The 25,544-nt window shown below is 47.1% G+C and overlaps 2 protein-coding genes and 1 long non-coding RNA gene across 5 annotated transcripts; 2 read left to right on the forward strand and 1 right to left on the reverse strand.

The window, feature by feature from the left end:
- The first annotated feature begins 212 nt into the window (after positions 1-212).
- LOC130540090 (platelet-activating factor receptor-like) lies at positions 213-2,898 on the forward strand. Its single transcript, XM_057058980.1, has 2 exons — positions 213-357; positions 806-2,898. The coding sequence occupies exon 2, from the start codon at positions 827-829 to the stop codon at positions 1,934-1,936; it is 1,110 nt and encodes a 369-aa protein (XP_056914960.1). The 5' UTR covers positions 213-357; positions 806-826; the 3' UTR covers positions 1,937-2,898.
- Positions 2,899-8,355: 5,457 nt separating this feature from the next.
- Positions 8,356-15,702, forward strand: LOC130540089 (platelet-activating factor receptor-like). Of its 3 annotated transcripts, none has more exons than XM_057058979.1 (3): positions 8,356-8,409; positions 13,528-13,615; positions 14,069-15,702. In XM_057058979.1, the coding sequence occupies exon 3, from the start codon at positions 14,090-14,092 to the stop codon at positions 15,197-15,199; it is 1,110 nt and encodes a 369-aa protein (XP_056914959.1). In that variant the 5' UTR covers positions 8,356-8,409; positions 13,528-13,615; positions 14,069-14,089; the 3' UTR covers positions 15,200-15,702. The 3 variants fall into 3 exon arrangements, with proteins under 3 accessions (XP_056914959.1, XP_056914957.1, XP_056914956.1); XM_057058977.1 differs by having other exon boundaries at positions 8,356-8,386; positions 13,505-13,615; XM_057058976.1 differs by lacking the exon at positions 8,356-8,409 and having other exon boundaries at positions 12,874-13,615.
- Positions 15,703-19,955: 4,253 nt separating this feature from the next.
- On the reverse strand, positions 19,956-24,301 carry LOC130540091 (uncharacterized). The gene is made up of 2 exons (XR_008954308.1): positions 23,692-24,301; positions 19,956-21,212 (listed from the first exon to the last, which is right to left on the reverse strand). It is a non-coding gene; the product is annotated as an uncharacterized LOC130540091 (long non-coding RNA).
- Positions 24,302-25,544: the final 1,243 nt, after the last annotated feature.

Genomic DNA, 25,544 nt, shown 5'->3' on the forward strand with positions numbered 1-25,544 from the left:
GTGTAAATCAAAATGGTTTCTTTCTTATTTCCTGCCTGCATTCCTCTGCGGTCGCTTAACACCTCACACCTTACTTGGTTTGGACATATGGTATTAATACAATAATAATTAATTTAGTAATCGGGTAAAAGCTCACTAAAATCATGTTGGACAACCGATCATCATTAATTTTCCTAGACCCTCTTTTCCCCCTCCTTCAGTGAGGAAAGGCTTCCAGGTTACAACAGGTCCAGAGGCTGCAGTAGGTGTGGCAAGACACGTTGCAACATTACAGGTTTTCCAGTGAACAGGCTGTAGGAATGACAACAGCAGGATGCCTCAACTCTTCACACAGGGTAGAGAAGAGGAAGCGCTCTGGTAAGTTTTTATTCCTTGTGTCTCTTAAGAGTTTACCTAATGTAACTTCAAATTCTATTGACTAGCTTTAGTACTAAAAAAAGGACATAAATGCCATTTAGATTTGTGGTTTTTTTTATGTCATTCTTTTAAATTAACCACAAGTTAAGAAGGGATGCATGTAATATAAATTCCAATAAATAATGTGAAATAGCCTTGAATCATTAACTTTGCTCTTTAGATAAAGAGGATTATTTAACAGACACAAATGTTACTGAAATTGTGAATGAGGTTAGATTTGTCTGTGAGCAAAAATGTTGTGGAGGAGATGCAGAAGATGAGAAAATAGGTGGCGAGCTTGACACATATCGCATAAGCAACATTATAGGAAGCGTACGAATAACGAGGTTTGGGAATGATGGAACTAAAAAAGTCTCCGCTGTTTTCTTTCGTGTCCCACCATGAACAGCGGACGGACAGACGGACAGATATGGCGTCACACAGCCAGGACTTCCTGGACTCTGAGTTCCGGTACAAGCTCTTCCCCCCCGCCTACGGCATCATCTTCGTCCTCGGCCTCCTGGCCAACATCTACGTGCTCTTCATCCTGCGCTGCATGCGCGAGGCCAAGGCCATGGGCGAGATCCGCATCTACATGACCAACCTCACCATCGCCGACCTCCTGTTTGTGTGCGCCCTCCCTTTCTGGATCGGCTACTACCATCGCAACGGAAACTGGGTCTACCGCGACTTCATGTGCCGGCTCACGGGCTCGCTCTTCTTCATCAACACCTACTGCTCCATCCTCTTCCTTGGGGCCATCAGCGTGAACCGGTACTGGGCGGTGACCCGACCCCTGGACGCCGCCTCCTCGGACCACAGACTGCGCGGCATCATTGTGAGTATCCTCATCTGGATACTGAACATCTCCATGGCGATCCCGCATTTGGTGGCTCCCGGGACCAACACAGACGAGAACCAGGTCATCCGCTGCTTCGAGGGCTACCAGAACCAGACGGACTCACAGAAGAAGACGGTGGCCACCACCCATTTCATCATCATCGCATTGTTCTTCGTGGTCTTCTGCCTGGTCTTGGTGTGTAATCTCCTCATCGCTAAGGCGCTGCTTTCATCCAGCGCCAAATCTGTCCATCTGCGCAGCGACTCCCTGTCCTCTAAGAGACCCAGGGGGCTCAAGCGCAGGGCCCTGCAGATGCTGGTGGCGGTGGTGGGGGTCTTTGTGGTGTGCTTCCTGCCCCACCATGTCACCCAGGGCGCCTGGGTGCTGGGGGTGCTGCAGATCAAGCAGGGCTGGGGCCACGTGGACTGGAGCCAGGAGACCCGCCAGGCGATCAACGACGCGCATCAGATCACGCTGCTCCTCATGGGCGTGAACTGCATTCTGGACCCCGTGGTGTACTGTTTCGCCACCAGGAAGTTCCGGAGGTACATCCTGGCCCACATCAGGAAGCTGAAGAAAGGAGAGGGCTGCACAACCACGATCACCTTGCAGCATTCCGTGAACGGCAGGAACCAGAGCCAGGTGCTGCCGGGGCACCAGGAGGTGGAGATGCAGACACAAGCGGGCGCCAACACATAGAGACGTGTGAGGAACCTTACAGACTGTACCATAAACTGTGGCAGAATCAGCTGGTGTCCACAACCTGACCGGAATGATGAGCTCCTCGCCTGCAGCCTCTTCCTGTGCCATGTTGAGCCACCGTTTCCTCACCCTCTTAGTGTGATTGCAACAACAGGCAGCAGCAGTGAACCAAGGCCCCCGGAAGTCACTGTTGTGACATACTGTTGAAAATCCCATGATTCACTGTGACAAACCATTTTTGTTCATTTCCTATACCGGTCATTTAGATTTCATGTTGAACACTGCTATTTAACTCCTGTTCTACTCGCAGCGCGTGTGTTCTCCAGTTTATTGCAACATCTCTTCCACCATAAATGGGAGGATGAATCTGTCGACTTTGGCCTCGCTGGAAGATGAAAATGGAGTCGGTTTTCCCTGATGACTGTCAGAAGACGTTTGTGTCCTTCACTTTAGAACCCCGCAGCTGTCACCACGGGTATATCTCAGTTGTCTTCACCCACAGTTCTGCAGAGGTGATTCTGTAATCTGGCTGGTTCCTAGAATGTGCGGCAAATTCTGGATGTTCTGCCGGCCTCTGTGCTGATACAGCTGTCTAAACTTGTGTGGTGGCGTGTCTAACAGAGCTGAGCCGGTTATTGTTTGATATTGTAAAATAAATTCATCTCTGGCAAATTTAGTCACCAGTTAAATAATAACAGGTTTGCAAAGAGAATCTTATAGTGGCTTTCTATAAAACATGTGACCCTTCAGATACAAGAAGAAGAAAAAAACACTGTGGTTAAACATTTTGTTTTGTTACAGTCTATTCTGTACATAATTTTAATTTCTGTATATACTGTACAATGTACATAGCAACGTACATAATATAAGAGTCTTTTCTTTTCTGTGTTCTACACCACGGGCTACCGCTGTAATGTGCAATTTCCCCGATGTGGGATCAATAAAGTCTTTTATCCTTATCCTATTCATTACTGCTTTCTAACACCTAAAGACATCACGAGCCAGCGCACATCCATAACCAGTATTATAGCACTTAATACTAAGGGTGTTGCTACAGGTGCTGCTCATATTCACATTCATTTAGGGGAAATGAGACAAAACCAGACCAATACTTGATGACTTTATTACATTGCTGTATTTAGATGATCAGGACATGCTGGAGTATACACTCTCCATACTGGTGGGGTCCAGGTTGGTGTAGGACTCCTTGGTGTAATTCATGTACACGTCCGTTTCAACGCCAACCTTCTCCGGGTCTCCCCTCAAAGTTTGGAAAAAAAGTGAAAATCCTAAACTTTTTATTTGGGGGGGGGGGTTGAAGATTTGACTTCACATGTACCTGAAGTGTGATCGGGGAGGTGCTGAGCTGTGGCTGTTACCAACAGCCAGACTAGCCAGAGAGCTGGAGGGGGGTTCATGCAGAGCCAGCCAGAGGACAATGACCAGGATGAGGACCAAGGCCAGGATAGAGAAGGTCAAGGCGGCTGTTCCCAAAATCACCCCCGTTGCTGGGAGACAATAAAACACACCAAACACTTTCAGATCTTCTTCTCTTGCCTTCAGCTTTCATTCTGTCTCACACATCTGACTTAACTTCCTGTCTGACAAACCTTAAGCTGCTTGTGGTGAAATTAGACCTCTTGGCTCACAGAACATTATCCCAACATCCTTTTTGCACATGTAATATGTGTTTGGATAAAATCGGTTTGGAAGCTTCGATCTGCTGCAGCTGAGATGCTGCTAACATCTCCAGCAGTGGAGGTTCTGTGGCTTCTAGACCCGCCTGTACCCTCAGTGGGTTGTTCCGACCTGTGCTCTCACAGCACATGAAGAGGGCACCAACACTCAGGCTGATGTTTGAGAGCGGCTCATGGTGCTTTAATGAGAGCTCAGGAGAGACAGGAGGAAGTGGGACCAGGAAGTGACAGAATGGGAAGTTTTCTTTATCAGCGCACGGATGACTCTTAATCCCTCCGTTTACCCACAGCCTTGATTATTACATGTTTCGGCACCTGAACCTCAACACTGACAATCAAAATTAAAGGGATTAAAAGGAACCCACAATGTCTCAGTATTCGGTTTTCAATGGCAAGAGCCACTGGTTCCTTCACCATGGCAACAATGGACAGCGGGAGAGTGTCCGTAAAAACTATTGTGAACCATGATTAAAGCATCCACCCTTTTTGCTTCCCTTTTATGAGCAAACATGCTGGCTGAAGCTTTGTTTGTTTGTGCATTGGTTCATCACAGGGCAACATCTACACACACTTTAAAGAACTTTAGTGTCTAAGTTAATTTCAATTTAACCCAATAACAAGGTGGCAGGCTGTACTGCATTTGTGCGGTCTATGCTAATGTTGTCATAAAATCATAGTAAAAAGTAGAAGTAAATGAGTTCAAATGAGTAACTGGGAATTTCCATACATTCCTAAACTCTCATTCTGTCTCAGAGGCCACCTGCAACCACATCTAAAGATCTAAAATAATAGGAACCATCACTGTTCTGAAAGTAAAATCAGATAAAAATAATACCTCATACCTTCTGCTGATGAGGAGCTCCTCTCAACATCTGTGACACATCTGGGGGATGCAGAGGATGTCCAGGTCTTCACTGTCATGGAGAGAAGAGAAAAGAGCTCATTAAGACTCTGGATTACATTTGGATGCACGGTCTTACCTGTGTGGAACCACATGAAGAGGATGCAAACCCTGAGGAGCATGTTGGAGATGGGTGACAGGGTGAGTGGATCAGGTGTTCCAATGAGAGCTCAGGTGAGACAGGAGGAAGTGTGAGACCAGGAAGTGACAGAATGGGAAGTTTGCACGCATAGAATTTGTTGTTGAAATTATTTTTGCGATAGAAGGCACCTGTAATTAAACTTCTTCCCCTGCAAAAGAAAAATGTTTGTTCACTTTAAACTGTTGGGGGGTGGTGGTGGGGGGTTATTGCTCAGGGCTTGATCTGTGGTGCACAGGCGCTCCCCTGAGGTGAATGGCCACTTGCTGGCCCTGCAGAGCATAGACCAGGGGTGGGGAACCTTTTTCATATCGAGGGCCATTTCAATTTTTATAAAGTCCTCCGAGGGCCATACTATTACGAACACATAGCTAGGGATGCAAAAAAAGACCAAAAAAAAGTCTATAACCACTGTGTTACTAAGTCTCATGATTGCTGCATTTGAGTTTGAATTATTTATTTAACACACATGCATATAAAATCACCAAAAAAAAATAGAATAAAATGACAAACAAGTAAAATATGTTTTCATGATCATACAAAACAATAAAAAAAGAGGTGCCGAGTTGAGGCAAGAGACCAGTAAGGGCCTGTTTGAGGCCTCTACTCACAAAAACTGCAATACAACAAGATAATCAAGAAAATAAATTAAAAGAAAGAAAGATAAAGACAATAATAATAACAACAACTAGAAAGCACTCGGAGAGCGCAGACCTCCGCCAAGCGCAACAATTCCTGGCATATTGTGATTTCCACCATAAATATTATTCCCACATATAATTTGACTTTATATTTAGATTCCTTGACCATAAAAACATACCGTTAGCCACTGGAATCATAACAATATATGTCTTAGTTAAGTAATTATTCACGAAAAAAAATTCACACTTTGAAACAATTTTACGTTGTCTGGCGCGAGCGCCTCAGCGGCGGCTACGAGGCACGTTCACGTGAGGTTTCAGCTTCGTGGCTATTAATTCACTCATCACAAAACTTGCACGCGTAATATTCTCTCTGTCGGTACATGGTCGTGTGAAAGCTGCTTGTTGAGCCTCCAAACTCCGACGAAGAGCGTTAATTTTATCCAAACTCATCTGTCCTTTCAACTCGTCGAGTTCAGCGTGTTTCGCTATGCATTTTTCGTCCGTGTATCGTGTATCGTAACATGTATCACGGGCTATTACCGGTAGATGGAAGTTCCTTTAAATTTGGACATATATGACATCTTAATATAAACTATTAAATAATGTTGCGCTCTTCACGATTCCACTAAGGATGGGCAGATCGATCCCGTGGTATCGATATATCGATACTCACAAGCTACTCATTTGGTATCGATGTTCTTTTATAAATATCGATACTAACTAAAAAAAAATAAAATTGGGGTGTATGCATCACTTTCCGCCGTTTTAGATTAGTTACTTAAATTAATATGTGCCAAGACACCCCTATACCTGGCGGCGTACTGAGCTGGCCCATGTCACGTGACAGGAGATAGGGAATGAGCATCAACCTGCAACATAGCCTGCGCCGAGCCGACAGTCAGCAAAAGGCAGAGCCGGAGGAAATAATCAGCCAGAGACGCAATCGTGTTAAAGCAGAAAATGTGAATATGATACGATTTCTGAAAAGCAATCTGAGACTTCAGTAAAGTGTGATAACATACCTCAAGTGCACTAAAGGTGTGATGGTGTCAGACATTGTTCTAATTATTTTTTTTATGGAACAACTGTCTTATGCAGGTTTAAAGGATAAGGAAATCCTAGTAATCAATTGACCATAATACATTGTATATAAATGGTCTGTATTTGTCTTAAATGTAATAATATTTTGACTGACAAAAATTGCCAGTAAGAAATGAACGGTATCGGGATCGATATCGATGAAAATACAAGAAAAAGTATCGGTATCGTATCGAATCCCAAAAGTGTGGTATCGCCCATCCTTAGATTCCACACATCAGAAGGTGTGCTGTAAATTTACTGAACCTGCAGATTGACGTTTCCTGAGGGTCAGTTACGCAATCAGGTCGAGCTGTAGTTACCCCAGTGCAGGCGGTAGTTGTGTAAATCAAAGTGGTTTATTTCTTATTTCCTGCCTGCATTCCTCTGCATTCCTGCCTGCATTCCTCACACCTTACTTGGTTTGGACATATGGTATTAATACAATAATAATTAATTTAGTAATCGGGTAAAAGCTCACTAAAATCATGTTGGACAACCGATCATCATTAATTTTCCTAGACCCTCTTTTCCCCCTCCTTCAGTGAGGAAAGGCTTCCAGGTTACAACAGGTCCAGCCCTCATCAGAGGCTGCAGTAGGTGTGGCGAGACACGTTGCACCATTAAAGGTTTTCCTGTGAACTGGCTGTAGGAATGACAACAGCAGTGTCGCAAGGATGAATGGCGGTGGAGGAGACAGAGGGAGATGGGAGATTCTTTCCTCCAAAAATGTATTTTAATTTACCAAAAATAAAGTGGCGTCAGAAGATGCCAGGCTAAATCCATACAATACGTACAGACCCTGCACACTCTTACACCCCACCACTTTAACTCTTTTCCAACAATTTTCTTTTTCTTCCAAAACAATGACCAACCAACTCAACAACCAACAAGAAGCCCCGTCTTGGGCCTACTACAGGGCTTTTATACCTGTAGCCCCTCCCACAGGTGAAACCAATTATCAAAATTATTACGCTCTCTAATACATTTACAAACACAAAATTACAACCGAAAAGAAAATACAAAAAGATGCGTAAAACTTCCAAAACAAATTTCCACCACCAACAACCACCCAGTGCACAGTAAAATACATGTTCAATTTACCCCAATAAAACACCCCCGCTAAAATAGATTGTGCCGTAGCACCCCGCGAAACCCCTCCATATATACAATCATGGACCAGTCCTTCGGTTTCCCCAAATGAGGAAGTATGTCCTGCTGGTAAGCTAGGGTAAAAAGTGGTGTGTCTGAAATGCTTAAACCGAGTAACCCTAGACCAGGGGTCGGCAACCCGCGGCTCTGGAGCCGCATGCGGCTCTTTGGCGCCGCCCTAGTGGCTCCCTGGAGCTTTTTCAAAAAAATGGGAATTGTTTTAATATAATTTCTGTAGGAGAAAAACGTGACAAGCATTCTTAAAGTTTTCAACATCCCATGATAATGGAAGTTAAACTTAAAGCACCATCGTACAGCAGAGTGGTCACATGGGGCGTCATTCTCTCCAGGATGCGCGGCAGGAAAATAAACATTTCATCATTGTAACTGTCTGAGAGACATGTTAATTGAAAAATTCATTCAATATTTATTTTACATTTTTAAAATGGTCATAATTTCATTTAATGTCTCAATTCGTTATTGTTGAAATGGCTTAAAAATGTATTGTTCTTTATGTATGTTTCCTTTGATAGGTCACTTGTAGGGTTCTTTTCAAAAGACATCTGTATGATGCATGGCCATTATTTCATTGGACCGGTGTAGCTACAATCATGAATGCTCATTATGTATTTGTGGCCTACTTACCATTTGGAAAGTAGGCTAATACAGCTAATATAGACACTTACAGCCTGTGTTGCCTTCATTATAAGGCTTTTAATTTTTTGCGGCTCCAGACAGATTTGTTTCTTGTTTTTTTGGTCCAATATGGCTCTTTCAACATTTTGGGTTGCCGACCCCTGCCCTAGACAGAACAGAATGGAAATGAAATGTTTGTGTGTGCGTATGAAGTGCGTGCGTATGAAGTGTATGCGTAAGTGGCACGGCTCACTCCGTGACATTTCCCCCCCCTTCTGAAAATGCCCCCTGTGGCATCCTAGAGAGGAAGTCAGCAGTACAGTTCATCTTCCCTGCTCTGTACAACACATCAAAATCAAATGGCTGTATAAGAACCACCTTGTGATCCTAGCATTTGTGTCCCGCATACACCCCAGCCAGGACAAAGCTTTGTGGTCCGTCTCGAGCACAAATTTACGCCCCAACAAATAATACTTGAAGGAGTCCAGTGCCCATTTTATTGCGAGACACTCTTTTTCGACCGTTGAGTAGTTCTGCTCTCTGGGTAGCAGCTTCCGGCTAATGTAAGCCACTGGTTGCAACTGTCCTTCATCCCCCTGCAAGAGGACCGCACCCAGGCCTCTCTCTGAAGCATCGGTCTGCACCGTAAATGTTCTCTCAAAGTCTGGACTGAGGAGCACCGGGTCTTGACATAAAGAGTCCTTTAAGTCCTGGAACGCGCTCTCGCACTCCTCCGTCCACTCCACTTTGTTGGGTTGGCTCTTGCGGGTCAGCTCTGTCAGTACAGACGCCTTCGCTGAAAAGTTTGGTATAAAGCGCCTGTACCAACCCACAAGACCCAGGAACGACCGCACCTGCTTCTTGGTGGTTGGCCGCTTTGCAACCATGATGGCTTCCACCTTCCCCACCTGAGGGCGGATCACACCCCGTCCCAGCACATAGCCCAGGTAGGACGTCTCCTCCCTGGCCAAGGCACACTTGTTTGGGTGGATGGTAAGGCCCGCCTCCTTAACCAAGGAGAGGACCTGCTGCAGATGACCGAGATGCTCCTCCCAGGTGGCGCTGTAGATGACAATGTCATCCAGGTAGGCAGCAGCAAAGCTCTCCGTCCCCCTGAGAACTCTGTCCATCAATCGCTGAAAACTCGCCGGTGCCCCATGCAAGCCAAAGGGTAAAACTGTGAATTGGAAGTGTCCAAATGGTGTTCTGAAGGCAGTGAGCTCCTTGCTGCCCTCTGCCAGCGGTACCTGCCAATAACCCTTGCACAGGTCCAATGTGCTTAGGTATTTGGCCTTGCCCAGTCGTTCAATCAGGTCGTCGACCCTTGGCATGGGGTAGGGGTCGAACTTTGCCTGCATGTTGACCTTGCGAAAGTCCAAACAAAATCTCAGGCTGCCATCCTTCTTGGGAACCAGGATAACTGGGCTACTCCACTCGCTGAAGGATGGCTCGATGACCCTAAGCTGAAGCATCATGTCCAGCTCCTCCTTCAGGACCGGCAGTAGTCGCTCTGGCACCCTGTAGCATGGCTGCCGCACAGGATTATCGTCCTTGAGCACCACATGGTGCTCCACCAGCTCTGTTCGCCCAGGCCGCTGAGTGAAGAGACCCTCTGGCAGGATGTAGTGGAGGTCACGCTGGCGCTCCTCTGACAGATGACTGACGTCCATCTGGCACTCCTCCTCCCGGCCTGGCAGGTACTGTTCGCTGCACTCCTCTTCCTCCTGGACCGCTCGGATCATCAGCGCTGACGCCCCCTGCTGTGGTTCCGACTGCACCTCTGGCTCCACCCGCTCATTCCATCGCTTCAACATGTTGACATGGAAGACTTGCCGTTTCTTTCGACGGTCTGGCATGTCGATCTCGTATGTCACAGCTCCCATTTTGCGTGTCACAGTGTAGGGCCCCTGCCATTTCGCCAACAGCTTGTTGTCAGAGCTGGGCAACAGTAGCAGGACCCGGTCACCAGGCTGGAAACGGCGTGTGCGAGCAGACCGGTCATACCATGACTTCTGTCGATGTTGAGCCTGGCGAAGGTTGTCTTGAGCCATTGCAGTCACTGCGGTCAGCCTCTCCCTCATCTTCAGGACGTAGGAGATGATGTCCGTCTGCTGCGGCGTCTCTCCTTCCCAGGTCTCCCTCAGCACGTCCAGTGGGCCCCGCACCTGATGTCCATACAGCAGCTCGAAAGGGGAGAACCCAGTTGATTCTTGGGGAACCTCCCTGTACGCGAACAACAGGTACGGTAGCCACTGGTCCCACTCCTTTCCACTGTCATCCACAAACTGTCTGAGCATGTTCAACAGAGTTTGGTTGAACCGCTCTACCAGTCCATCAGTCTGTGGGTGGTAGGGAGTGGTTCTGATGCGCTTTATCCCTAACAAGTCATACACTTGTTGGAGTGTTTTGCTCATGAAGTTGGGACCTTGATCTGTTAAAACCTCACGGGGAATCCCTACTCTGGAGAACAACTGTAGCAGGCAAGAGGCAACCTGCTTGGCAGTGACAACCTTTAGGGGGTAGGCTTCTGGATACCTGGTGGCGTAGTCACAAACAACCAAAATGAAGCGGTTCCCTGACCTACTCCTCTCCAGGGGACCAACAACATCTACCCCTATCCGTTCAAACGGGGTGTCAACAACAGGAAGTGGCACTAATGGGGCACGTGCCAAACCTTTGGCTCCTGCCAATTGACATTGTGGACATGACCTGCAGTATTCTTTGATTTGTACAAACATTCCTGGCCAGTAAAAACGTCTGCCGATGCGCTATAGAGTCTTCATGTGAGCTAGGTGCCCTGCCCAAGGGATTGTGTGGCCTAGCTCTAACACTTGTGTCCTATATTTCTCTGGCACAACAAGCTGTAAGCCATCCTCGCTCTGCCTGTACAAGATGTTATTTTGCAGGATGAAAACTTCCTTTCCAAGAGCGGGGAGAAAACACACACCATCCTCTACCTTCTTAAACAGTGGGGCTAGCGTCAGATCTGCACGTTGTATATCTGCCATATCACCAGAAAAACGTACATCTGCATCAGACAAGCTAGGGGGATCAACATCTGTCACATTCTGCAAGTCTGAATGCTCTATAATCTCCTCCACTGTCTGTCTACGCTTAGCACATCTTTCTTCTCTGGTGCATGCTGGCTCAACTGGAACATCCTCACCATAAAAAGGAAAATCTGCCATGTCAATAGGTTTTGCCTTTGCCATCGCTCTAGTCACTACACAGGCCAAGGCAGTCCTACCTACCAGGTCTGACAAAACAGGGAGATCTTGGCCCAACAACACTGGGTACGGCAGCTTGGGAACCAGCCCCACACTAAGCAGATACGTCTGACCACAAACCTTGACATATGCATCTGCTGTACTATGTTCAGTCTGATCACCATGAACACAACAAATGGTCAATTTGTCATTCTCATTTATACACTCAAGGGGGACTAAATCTGCTTGAACCAAAGTTTGGGTGCATCCCGTGTCAACTAAGGCCTTTGTGAGTTTACCATTTAGCTCCACTGTAATAACAGGATCCCTGCTAAGCTGATTCTTAAGGGGTGGGCTAGGGTTGGGTACATAACACAGATGGGAGTGTTTGGGCTTCCTGAGGGGGCAAGCCGGGCTCTTGTGGCCTTCCCTACCACAGTTAAAACAAGACACCCCTTGGGACTTAACACTGCCTTGGGGAGGGGGTTGTGCGCTCCTATTGTAGCTACCAGAACCACATCCTCTACCAACACCATCAGACTTACCCCAGGGCGGGTGGTCCCACACTCCAGCGTAGCGGAACCTCTTGGAGCCCTTGTGTGCGGCGACAAAGTTCTCCACCATGGTGGCGGCCTCTGCTGCTGTTGCTGGGTTCCGTTCCTTGACCCAGGTCCTCACCTCCGGATAGAGAATGCGCAGGTATTGCTCCAGCACCATGGTCTCCATGAGGGCCTCTTTGCTGCAGCTGTCGTACTTCACCCATTTACAAAAAAGGTCTTTCAGGCGTATGTACAGTTCTTGTGGTGTTTCGTCTTGGCTGGTATCTAGAGCTCTGAATTGTGAGCGGTACGTCTCTGCATTAATGTCGTACTTCTTTAGTATGGCTTCTTTCAGTCTGTCAAAGTCCGTGTTGTTTTCAGGGTCCATTGCAATGAAAGCACTCCTGGCTTTGCCTGTTAAGAGTGGTATAAGGTGGATTGCCCAGTCTGCCTTTGGCCACTCACAGGCTGCTGCCAGCTTCTCAAAGGTCATCAGGTAATGGTCTATATTGTCTGCATCTTCCAGCTTTGCCATCTTCAGCTTGTATGGCGTCTTACCCCCTCTGGCGGTGGCTGCAGGCAGTTCTGTTGTAGCCCCATGAGAGGGAACTGGACTGGTCTTCCTCTCTCGCACTGCCTCCACATCCAGCTGTAGCTGGGTCACCTGATGGGCAAGATCTGCATACTGCTGGGCTTGCTGGGCTGACTCTCTCTCCAGCTTGTCATCTCTGGCCCGCTGCACCATCATGAAGGACTCGAACATTTTTGCCAGCCGGTCCAGGGATGACTCACTGGGGTTGGCTGCTGTCGCTACCGCAACGTCCCCAACTGCTGCTGCTGCCTCGTCAGAGGCCTTCTTCCTCGTCGCCATCTTTGTTACCTTGTTCTGTCTCACTCCAAATCCCACTTCTGACACCACGTGTCGCAAGGATGAACGGCGGTGGAGGAGACAGAGGGAGATGGGAGATTCTTTCCTCCAAAAATGTATTTTAATTTACCAAAAATAAAGTGGCGTCAGAAGATGCCAGGCTAAATCCATACAATACGTACAGACCCTGCACACTCTTACACCCCACCACTTTAACTCTTTTCCAACAATTTTCTTTTTCTTCCAAAACAATGACCAACCAACTCAACAACCAACAAGAAGCCCTGTCTTGGGCCTACTACAGGGCTTTTATACCTGTAGCCCCTCCCACAGGTGAAACCAATTATCAAAATTATTACGCTCACTAATACATTTACAAACACAAAATTACAACCGAAAAGAAAATACAAAAAGATGCGTAAAACTTCCAAAACAAATTTCCACCACCAACAACCACCCAGTGCACAGTAAAATACATGTTCAATTTACCCCAATAAAACACCCCCGCTAAAATAGATTGTGCCGTAGCACCCCGCGAAACCCCTCCATATATACAATCATGGACCAGTCCTTCGGTTTCCCCAAACGAGGAAATATGTCCTGCTGGTGAGCTAGGGTAAAAAGTGGTGTGTCTGAAATGCTTAAACCGAGTAACCCTAGACAGAACAGAATGGAAATGAAATGTTTGTGTGTGCGTATGAAGTGCGTGCGTATGAAGTGCGTGCGTAGGAAGTGTATGCGTAAGTGGCACGGCTCACTCCGTGACAAGCAGGATGCTTCAACTCTTCACACAGGGTAGAGAAGAGGAAGCGCTCTGGTAAGTTTTTATTCCTTGTGTCTCTTAAGAGTTTACCTAATGTAACTTCAAATTCTATTGACTAGCTTTAGTACTAAAAAAAGGACATAAATGCCATTTAGATTTGTGGTTTTTTTTATGTCATTCTTTTAAATTAACCACAAGTTAAGAAGGGATGCATGTAATATAAATTCCAATAAATAATGTGAAATAGCCTTGAATCATTAACTTTGCTCTTTAGATAAAGAGGATTATTTAACAGACACAAATGTTACTGAAATTGTGAATGAGGTTAGATTTGTCTGTGAGCAAAAATGTTGTGGAGGAGATGCAGAAGATAAGAAAAGAGAGAAGGTGGCGAGCTTGACACATATCGCATAAGCAACATTATAGGAAGCGTACGAATAACGAGGTTTGGGAATGATGGAACTAAAAAAGTCTCCGCTGTTTTCTGCCGTGTTCCACCATGAACAGCGGACGGACAGACGGACAGATATGGCGTCACACAGCCAGGACTTCCTGGACTCTGAGTTCCGGTACAAGCTCTTCCCCCCCGCCTACGGCATCATCTTCGTCCTCGGCCTCCTGGCCAACATCTACGTGCTCTTCATCCTGCGCTGCATGCGCGAGGCCAAGGCCATGGGCGAGATCCGCATCTACATGACCAACCTCACCATCGCCGACCTCCTGTTTGTGTGCGCCCTCCCTTTCTGGATCGGCTACTACCATCGCAACGGAAACTGGGTCTACCGCGACTTCATGTGCCGGCTCACGGGCTCGCTCTTCTTCATCAACACCTACTGCTCCATCCTCTTCCTTGGGGCCATCAGCGTGAACCGGTACTGGGCGGTGACCCGACCCCTGGACGCCGCCTCCTCGGACCACAGACTGCGCGGCATCATTGTGAGTGTCCTCATCTGGATGTTGAACATCTCCATGGCGATCCCGCATTTGGTGGCTCCCGGGACCAACACAGACGAGAACCAGGTCATCCGCTGCTTCGAGGGCTACCAGAACCAGACGGACTCACAGAAGAAGACGGTGGCCGCCACCCATTTCATCATCATCGCATTGTTCTTCGTGGTCTTCTGCCTGGTCTTGGTGTGTAATCTCCTCATCGCTAAGGCGCTGCTTTCATCCAGCGCCAAATCTGTCCATCTGCGCAGCGACTCCCTGTCCTCTAAGAGACCCAGGGGGGTCAAGCGCAGGGCCCTGCAGATGCTGGTGCCGGTGGTGGGGGTCTTTGTGGTGTGCTTCCTGCCCCACCATGTCACCCAGGGCGCCTGGGTGCTGGGGGTGCTGCAGATCAAGCAGGGCTGGGGCCACGTGGACTGGAGCCAGGAGACCCGCCAGGCGATCAACGACGCGCATCAGATCACGCTGCTCCTCATGGGCGTGAACTGCATTCTGGACCCCGTGGTGTACTGTTTCGCCACCAGGAAGTTCCGGAGGTACATCCTGGCCCACATCAGGAAGCTGAAGAAAGGAGAGGGCTGCACAACCACGATCACCTTGCAGCATTCCGTGGACAGCAGGAACCGGAGCCAGGTGCTGCCGGGGTACCAGGAGGTGGAGATGCAGACACAAGCGGGCGCCAACACATAGAGACGTGTGAGGAACCTTACAGACTGTACCATAAACTGTGGCAGAATCAGCTGGTGTCCACAACCTGACCGGAATGATGAGCTCCTCGCCTGCAGCCTCTTTCTGTGCCATGTTGAGCCACCGTTTCCTCACCCTCTTAGTGTGATTGCAACAACAGGCAGCAGCAGTGAACCAAGGATAGAGGATGTGGTTTCTGCTTCCCTTTTATGAGCAAACATGCTGGCTGAAGCTTTGTTTGTTTGTGCATTGGTTCATCACAGGGCAACATCTACACTCACTTTAAAGAACTTTAGTGTCTAAGTTAATTTCAATTTAACCCAATAACAAGGTGGCAGGCTGTACTGCATTTGTGCGGTCTATGCTAATGTTGTCATAAAATCATAGTAAAAAGTAGAAGTAAATGAGTTCAAATGAGTAACTGGGAATTTCCATACATTCCTGAACTCTCATTCTGTCTCAGAGGCCACCTGCAACCACATCTAAAGATCTAAAATAATAGGAACCATCACTGTTCTGAAAGTAAAATCAGATAAAAATAATACCTCATACCTTCTGCTGATGAGGAGCTCCTCTCAACATCTGTGACACATCTGGGGGATGCAGAGGATGTCCAGGTCTTCACTGTCATGGAGAGAAGAGAAAAGAGCTCATTAAGAATCTGGATTACATTTGGATGCACGGTCTTACCTGTGTGGAACCACATGAAGAGGATGCAAACCCTGAGGAGCATGTTGGAGATGGGTGACAGGGTGAGTGGATCAGGTGTTCCAATGAGAGCTCAGGTGAGACAGGAGGAAGTGTGAGACCAGGAAGTGACAGAATGGGAAGTTTGCACGCATAGAATTTGTTGTTGAAATTATTTTTGCGATAGAAGGCACCTGTAATTAAACTTCTTCCCCTGCAAAAGAAAAATGTTTGTTCACTTTAAACTGTTGGGGGGTGGTGGTGGGGGGTTATTGCTCAGGGCTTGATCTGTGGTGCACAGGCGCTCCCCTGAGGTGAATGGCCACTTGCTGGCCCTGCAGAGCATAGACTCTGGCACACACTGGGACAAAACTAAGGAAACTGACAAACAACATCCCCAGGTCATCTTTTTGTTGCTTTAAATCAATTTTTACAGTTCCGGGTGAACAAAGGCAGCCCACAAACACTGAAATTAATTATGAGAAGTTTTATTAGTTATTTATGCCAAGGAAAATGTTGCAGAAACAACACTGTTACACGTTTTTCACTAATAATTACAGTACAGAACTTTTAGTGTTTAACTCACTAAGACAAGTTGCTTTGTTGCGTTTACTGTGACCACTTACATCAATAAACACATACATGTATTTAAGTGGACCAAGCTGATTAATGCAAAAGAAAATGCAGCTTGGAAAAAAATATACCCGTGCCCACAAGAAATATAATAGATTACAGGTCAAGAATATATCTAAAGTAATTTTAGGAAGGGTTGTGCTAAGCAAACACATGGCTACAAGAAAACAATGTCTTTGTAAAGAAAGAGATGAGACAAAACCTCTAATAACATGTTGCTGTATTTTATATTATCAACCGTATTTTACAGAATACACAGCCAATATCTCGTCCTCACATTAAAGGCATACGCTCGTTAAACGCCAGGTGGCGCCAAACACCCATTTTCCCCACCCAGGAATACTTTTGTGCGTCACCGTTTTTTTCATTTCAAGATTTCACTCAATCTCTTTTGTATTATTAGTCTATAATAGGAGGTTAGATTGATTGAAATGGGGTGACGCGTTGTTCCCACTCCACAACAAAAATTACTTTCCACGCTAGCCTATTTTTTCCTCTTTGCAACATATACTTAAGCGCTTGAGTGTCAGCGTGTGTGCACTGCTGTTTTCTGCAGTTCGGCGCACATTAGCTCCACGGGGGCCTCGCAGTTGCTTTGGTTTCAGGGAAATGCGAGATTATGTCGCCGAGAGGAGACAGCGTGGGGACCGGCTGAGACAGTCGCTCCTGATGACGCAGATGAAATATGAAGGCATTGTGCGCGAGCGCGCCGACCGGAAAGACGAGGGGAGCTCGCTCATCACCGCACCGATTTATGATGGATACGTTTCCTCTCTCGCGCTCTGGTTGTCACGGAGATGACGAGTGGTTTCCGTCTGCTTCCGCGGCGAGCGGCGGGACGTGACAGCCAGGCGGGCACGTGCCAGCGCGCGTCGACTCCGGCGGATTCACCCCGCGCTTCCTCCCAGCTTTACCCGATTATTTCTCGGTTTTTTTTGTCAGTCCGCTGCTGCTCCATTGAGCCAAGAGATCCATTATCCGGCTCCCCGAACCGACCTGTCTGCCGCTTCCGCCACAGAAGCGCAACAGCGGTTAAAACACCTGGAGAGCAGACGGACCTTTCTCCAGATGTACACTTAGTTCCGGTTAGAAACAGGAAGTAGCCTCGCTGTCCCCGACTGGCCTGTTTCAAGAAAACAGACCATCATCACTGCATCAGTCCTCCCAATCAGCTTGTGCTGGAAATTAATTTGATTTGAGCCTTTTGTTTTTCTCCAACATCTTTGTCATTACTGGAAGCAGCTTGAGCACTGGTTGCAATTTTTGCCTTGAAGTGCCCCCCCCCCCTAAATTAAAAAAGCTCTTGTGTCACTGTGATAAATTATTTCCATTTGATACTTGGTTTTGTGTTTGTGAGCTAATGTTAAAGATAACAAAAGCTTGTTTTGAACCATTTTGCACAATATGAGTTATTTGATTTGGTGTATAAGAAAACAGCCCTTAAATTCAATCAATTTCAACAAGACATAGTCACATAGGTCCACTTTCATTGTGTTAAAAATATATATAATTATCCCTGGGTACTACCTGTTTTCTGTTGCTGACAGTTTGAGAGCGATTTAGGACCAGCTGATTTTAAGATTTAATCAAACAATGCTTAGTGACACTCACACATTCTCGGTGGTTGGTTCATAACAACCATGATCTACTTTAGGGGAATCATTTGTAACAGTTTCTTAATACAACCTGAATCTATCGGCAACTTTATGCCCACAGCCCAGATTTACGCGTCACAAAATGCACCAAAAATCTTTGCGATCCTCTACAGGAAAGCGACAAATTCACAGAAGCCAACATGATAACGACAAGAATGCAGCATGGACAGATGCGTCCTTGTTTACAAGTTCATGTCTGTGTGTGTGTGTGTGTGTGTGTGTGTGGTCAGATGATGCGCTCAGATCTGCTATCTAGTCCCTGTGTTGAACAGATGTTGTGGTCGCTGATGCTGTGCTCACAGTGAGAGAGAACAAATCACTCACACACACACAGACACACACAGACACACACACACACACAACCTCAGATTAGAGATGGCTCCTATCAGAGGCTGCATGCTGGATTTGCTAAAATGTAAATATTGAGGGGGTATAATCCAGGGCGGAATGGAGGGGGTTATAACATAGGGCAGCGCTGGTAGCAGATGGCAGATGCGTATGTGTGTGTGTGTTAGAGTGAAATGTTAAGCAATGACACTGGGATTAGAGTTCCCTGCTTATGTTCTGGACTATAAAAGCATGAGAACCATCATTCTACATGCATTAGTGTGTTGACTCGCAACCTCTGCAGCCTGTGGTGAGTGAAGGAAGACAAAGTGGGGAGAGGAGACGGGACGCAGCAGCATCGTCCTGTGACTGAGGCCTTCTGCTCTTTGACTTGTTGAGAGGAGAAGCCAGAGGAGGAGGAAGCCCTTCCATCACGTCCCTTTTACCCCCCCCCCCCCCCCCCCGCTCCAGTACCCCCTCTACCCTCTTGCATTGTCTTTGTCCTTGCTGTAATTTCACTTCTTTGCACATCATTAGCGGCGGTACTTAATGAATTCCTTATCTCAGTGAATTCAGCGACTGTTTTGATAAGGCTTATTGTGTTCCCTCTTACCGTTCCCCCACGATCAAGGCAGCCACGTGCGAGAAAGAAACGGAAACAGCGAGACAGGCAAATATTTGGACAGAAAGGGAGAAGCGGTGGAAAAGACTGCTCTAAGCGGTGGCTACAACTTGGTTTCACATCGCCCAATATTTATCTTTAAAATTGAAAGCGAAAGCATTGTTGTGTGTGAGCCGAAGAGCAAAGACGTGGAGGAAGATACAGAAAGAAGGGAAAACAGACCGCGAAACCAAGAAAATGCAGTGAACCACTGATTTGAAAGTGACACAGCGATGCTATGACAGGACTTTTGACTCCTTACAAATAACAAAAAAAACAGAAAAACTTGTTAGTTACAGACCAGTTTGCACACCACTAACAGTGATAATAAGGTTGAGATGATTAAAAAGGGATGTTTAAAAGGATGAGGGGCCGCTGGAAGGATGGCACAGCGGCAGATGGAGGTGTTCTGGTCTGTTACTAATGCCCCTCTGATGAATTAACATTCAGAAGAAGGATGCTCACATCGTCGCACGATCCCACATGCTACATGTAGCATAGGTGCTAGCACGGGCCTGTGTAAACATCAGGAATGCTCCCACTGGTTACACCCTGACAAGCCCCACCCTCAACCAGCAATGGTGCCCGTGGCAACGCACAGACAATCTGAAGTGTCACCCTGCTAAATACAGGCAGGCGTACACACACACAAGCTCATAAACCGCGCTAAGCATATTCTTCTGACACTTTTCCTGATAGCAGCGAGTGTGTGGCGGGATTGGGAAAGGAGCTAATAGCTGCGGTGTCACACTGTCAGCATTAGTGCAAAGTGGTGTCAAAACAAGCACTCATTGAGCCGCTGAGGAGTATTTTAATGCACAATAGTGGAGTTGCACTTGTGGCCTGGAAATATGATTTAATACACACAGGCGCGACTTTTTACGGGACAAATTATTCCATTATTATTTAAGGCTGCAGATAATCAGTTGTTGTACGTGCAGGAGGCGGCCTTTGTGGTTGGAACAATTCAAATCATGATTCAGCAAATAACCTGCAGTTCAGGTTCATGAAGGCGCTCGTATGAAACAGGCCACAGTGGAAATGTTGTAACATCTGAATTAAAGAAAAATAAAGGAAGAGGGGGGTCGGGTGTCAAAGGTCACACCATCGTTTTTGTGCAGTAAAAATCTGTATTTCCTACTTTTGTGTCCATGACAACCTAAAAAATAAAATGAAATTCCACAAACTTTGGTTATATATTTGTCCTATTGTCCACATTGGGATCCTAATTCAGTAACGTCATCACTGCACTCTTCCCCAATTACAGGAACAACAGCAAAAGCTCCAAGAGAAATAAAAAGAAATAAATAAAATTGATCTTTTGGACACACAGTTAATAAAGGAGCCGCCAGGTTGGTCAGCCCCTGAGCGTCCCGGCCAAACGTCCACAAATGTCTCTGCAGGGACATCGGGAGCACGATTCTGTTTGCCGTCCCCTCACATATGGCCGTGTTCCTTTTCCCATTTTTCGGTGCGCCGCAGTGTGAAAGAGGGGGAGCGCCGCGGAATGGCAGACATGGAAGCATGACAGAAGGGTGGAGGAAGACAGCGAGCGAAGAAAGACAAAGATTGAAAACCGAAGTGGCAAGAAATGAGTAATTAAGGCGGCGTGAGAGACAGGGGTTGGGAGGGTGTGAGACGTGTGAAGAGAGTTTAATATATTTTTTTTCCCTTCAGCAGTGTTGTGCCATCACAGAAATGTGTTTACCAGCCCCTACTTTGTCCATTAGTGACACTTGGGTGGTCTTGTAGAAGAAACCAAATAGCTTCGTAACTGCCTGATGTATCCTCCAAATGTCCTCCCAGTTCCTCGTCTGTTGGACTGCGTCCGTCCATATGTCATCCCTCCGCACTTCATACGTCCTCCCTTTCTCCCTCCTGCAATCAATTTCATTTGTTGTGTGTTGTTTTGTCTGTCAGCATTTTTTAGCAAAATTGGAACCTCTGCCTGTTGTCATGGTAGGAGGCTGTTCCCAGGCGCGCTTCGGTGCAATGAGGGGTGGAAGGTTGGCAGACAGCAGGACGCCTGAGACGTTGGGTACCTGAAATTAGTCTCCACAAAAGAGAAAGAGACCAATATCAGCTAGCGGGGAGTGTAAAAACAGTGTGTTCTATTGGAACTCAATAGCTAGCAATGTGCTAATAGAAACATGACTGTATACAGTGCAGTGTGGGCAAAAATGGGCAATTTCAAATATGATTTCTTTAGCATATAATTGACGTCTTTTCTTTCACTTTTGTGGAACAAATACGGATGTGAGTCATGAGTGCTAGAACATTCCATCACTGTGCTTCTCTAAAATAAACGGACCTGTTCGCTTGAAGCTCTGACTTTTTCTTTGGGAAAATAAGCTCACAATGTCGGACAACATCCCCAAACAGAGAGGAAATACTTTTGAATGCATTCAGTAGGAATTCCAGAAGCTGCACCCCAGTACGACCTCCAGTAACCTCCAGTACTCCCAGTGACATGAATTTACAAAAGAAAAATGTGTGTGTTTAACGCTCATTTAAAAAAGAGACTTTACAGCTTTGATTCTGCTGGAGCTAATAGACAGAGACAGAGGTTCTGACTTCACGGCACGTTTGCCTTTGAAGTGAGCCGCTTTTATCTGCTTCGGAATGCCGCCTGGATCCATCCCGCCGCCATCCTCTGCAGGCCGCACGTCGTGCCCTTCAGCAGCCCGAGAGGGCTCCTCTGTGCCTTTGCCAGCATTTCAGCTCGCCTCCTCTCAAATCCGGCTCCCGCTTTTCAGTCCTCCGCCTCGGAGAAGCCCATCATCTTCACTTCCTCCAGGCTACAAAATGTCGTTATACGAGGGATGTACGGGAAACTCACAAAGCAGAGTTACAGAGGGAAAATGAGAGCTGCCTGTAAGATTGAGATGAGCAGTCTGGCTTGACTTATCAGCAGACCACTGGTATAAAAATGAAATCGTAATATCGGGGATAATAACTGTCGGAATACAACCAATTAACCTTATCCAGCCCTCCTCTTGCTCAGCCTCCGGGCAGACTGGAGGTGAACGGCTGCTCTGACTAACATCTCATTTTCTGGTGTCACAACTGTCAAAAGTAGCACATGAAGCGACGGAAAAAGGAGCGAATCCTTTGGGCCCGGAGAATTCCAGGGTCACGATGTGTCAGTCAGAGGAGGAGTATCAGTTTGTTGACCTAAAGGTACAGACGGGAATAAGGGAAAGCTAAAAGGAGGCAGAGAGAGAGACAGAAGGACGCCTGGAGATGCCTGAGAAAGCCGGTGGAGGAAAGAAAAAATCGCTGTGCATGTAAAAATCGTACAAGGTTTTCCAAAGTTTTACACTGCATTTGTGTGTGTATGTGAGTGTTTGGAGGAAGAGTGTGAATGGGAGGATTTATGGGGGAAAGTTGGAAAGCTGCAGGAGGTAATCTTGCGGCCTGCAGCTGATAACAGCTTTCCACCTGGAGCCTCTTAACAAATGTCTGGACCGCCATCAATCAACTGAATGTCCTTCACTCCCCCCCCCCCCCCCCTTCCACACACACACACACACACACACACACACACACACACTCGATGTAACTATCATTGTGGGGTCTCTAGAGAGACTTCAAATCAATTTTGATGCACTGATACAGCCAAGTGTCCTGGCTGAACAGGAACAGAACTGGGGCAGGAAGTGAGTCCAAACCCTGGTCTACCCAGTGCAGGAAGGACCCCTGCACTACTCACAGGGATTACAATGCAGCGTGTAAAAATAGCCACATAAAAGGCCTCTAGTGGTACTCGAGGGCGCACCCTCAAGTGTGAGAAAGAAGTCGGATGACGTTCCTTGAGTGTCTCCGCTCAGACTTAAAAATTACACACTCCTGCTGTGAAGCCTCTCCCACAAATCGCCCGTGTCAAGGAAAACAAGTGTGGTTAAGTGGCCGATTTCCTCGTTATTCCAATTCGCTCGGAAAGATGCATGTATCATAAAGGTCTCCAGGCCATCCGGCTGGTTTATGACGTTTATGACTCAACATTTTGACCAGCAAAGTGTAAAAACGCATTAGCGCCTTCCTGCTATGCTAATCAAGCTAAGGCTCAAAGGTAAACAACTCTATGTTGGCTCCCCTTTGATCTCACCTTTAAACATGACCAGGTGGAACTGCTCTAACCTTTATATTTACATAAAAGCACCTCCGTCTTCTACGCTCTTTTCTTTTGCTTTGATCTTGCAGTGCTAAATTTCTCTTTTATCTTGGCCAAATCTACTGCTGGAACAACCGCTTTACTGCCAGAGTAGTTGAGGGTGCATCAAATGATATTACGTGTGTGTGTGTGTGTGAGAGTGAACATTTGTCCGTCTGTCCGTCCATTCCCGGCCTAATGGGCCTTCAGTCCTTGCACTGCTGACAGAAAATCAATGACCCGCTCGGTACGGCCGATACGGCTACCTCTTGTGCAGAGAGGGAGATGGAACGAGGGAGAAATAAAGGGCGGGTGACAGCTGCCTCGCTGTAAACGCCAGGTATTCATGTTCGGGGCTTATGACAGAGCTGTCACATACCTTTTGTCGCCCCATCCCGATTTCTTTTGTGAGCTCTAATCTTCCGGTGGCACCGTTTGAATTCAGGAAGACCCGAGATTTTCAGCCTTGCTCCATCCAAAACGGGTCAGACTAGGCTTCGGAGAGAGAGAGAGAGAGTTGTTAGCGTTGCAGAACGTTTGGAGAACAGAGCAGATCTATAAAAAGCAGAGCGGCGAGATTGAAGCGCAGCCACGTGGAGCGCGCTGGCCCACGGACGCGCCTCCTGCCGGCTCTCAGGGAAAGAACGTGGAGGCTGTGTGAAAATCGGAAGGTGTGAGTAGTAAATGTGAGTCTTAAGATAAGAAAATGAAACGATCCCGGTGGGGGGATTATTTTGAAATCACAGAGAGTAGCAGAGATGGGCCGACTGCTGAGCTCTTCTGTCGCCACACGGTCAAGCGGTGTGATGACTGAGGCCCGGTGGGTCGAGCCCGTAGAGACAGAGGGACGGCGGATGCTTCAACGTCTCTGGTAAACTTTTGGTCTGTGCCGTCGGTCGGTTGATCGATCTTATGTGGAAACTACTGGATGGATTTCATCGAAAACTGGTGGGACATCAAAGAAGAAGCCAACGGAGGATGAGTTCGGACGTCTGGGTGGATATTAGATTTCAGAGGACTGTCGGGGCCCGTTGTGTCGTGTGCGGTCTACTGAATGTCATATTTTAAAAAAAGATTTAGAGGAAAAGATCGATATTGTTGAGGCGGTGGGGGTGGGGGGGGGGGGGGGGGGGGGGGGTTGGCAACGTCTATAAACCAGCCTCCTCTGTGACAGGCTTAGAGCACCATGATGGTGCCCGGCGGTCCTCAGTGGAGAACCAGGGTCCATCGCTCATAGAACAAAGCTGCATCAGAACCACACGATGATGTCATGATCGTGATCGAGAGCTCAGAGGCAAAATTTGGATGAAAATTGCAGGCTAGACTTTTACTGCCAGTGTTTTTTTTCCTCCTACGACAGCACGTTGAGTTTATTCTACCAGCAGACTACATATTCTCTGTGGTGGAACAGATTGATCTGGAATAAAAGAGTTGAAGGAAATGAAGCGGTGGAAAACAGAGCAGACTGAGACTGAGAGCTCTAGCGGATTAGAACGGAGCAGATAGGAACCAGAACACAGCGAGATGTAGTCAAAAATGAAAAACAGAGGAAATCTGCCAGCGCAGGTCAAAGGCCAAATCAAGACATCATTTGCAAGACATCAACTGGACGCCTGCGACGAGCTGGATTTCTCTGCAGAACATCGGATCGCTGGGTAATCTGAGTTTAATGCACAAATCCCCAGGCCCAATCCAATCAAACCTAATACCCTCGCTGGGGCAGGCAGGCCAGGGTCCGCTCGTCTGCCGCCATGAATCTCAGCCTCCTTTACAAAGAGCAGAGAGCGAAGTGTGTGAGTCCGAAGTGCTTTTGTGTTTGTTTGAGTCCCTGTGAGGGAATAAATAAGAAGCTGGAAAGGATGGACCTCACGTGAACGTTTAACAGTATAACACACAGGTGAAAAGATAAATGATGTCTGATTTATTCACGCGAGCGTGGAGGCATGGAGGGGGTAGAGTGTGTGTGTGTGTGTGTGCGTGCGTGCGTGCTTGTTGGTGTGTGTAATGCCCAGCCGGCAGTGTTTAATGCTGTCCCAGAGGGTTTTAATCCAGATTATCAAGAGTATAAAGTCACTGAGTCTCCCTCTCAGCTCAGCTCACACACACACACACACACACACACACACACACACACACACACACACACACACACACCACACACACACACACACACACACACACACACTGCTGGGTTTAGATGATCCTGTAGGGGGTGCTGTGTATCCAGACAGT

Source organism: Takifugu flavidus, chromosome 16 (assembly GCF_003711565.1).
Source record: "Takifugu flavidus isolate HTHZ2018 chromosome 16, ASM371156v2, whole genome shotgun sequence".
Taxonomy (NCBI): Eukaryota; Metazoa; Chordata; class Actinopteri; order Tetraodontiformes; family Tetraodontidae; genus Takifugu; species Takifugu flavidus.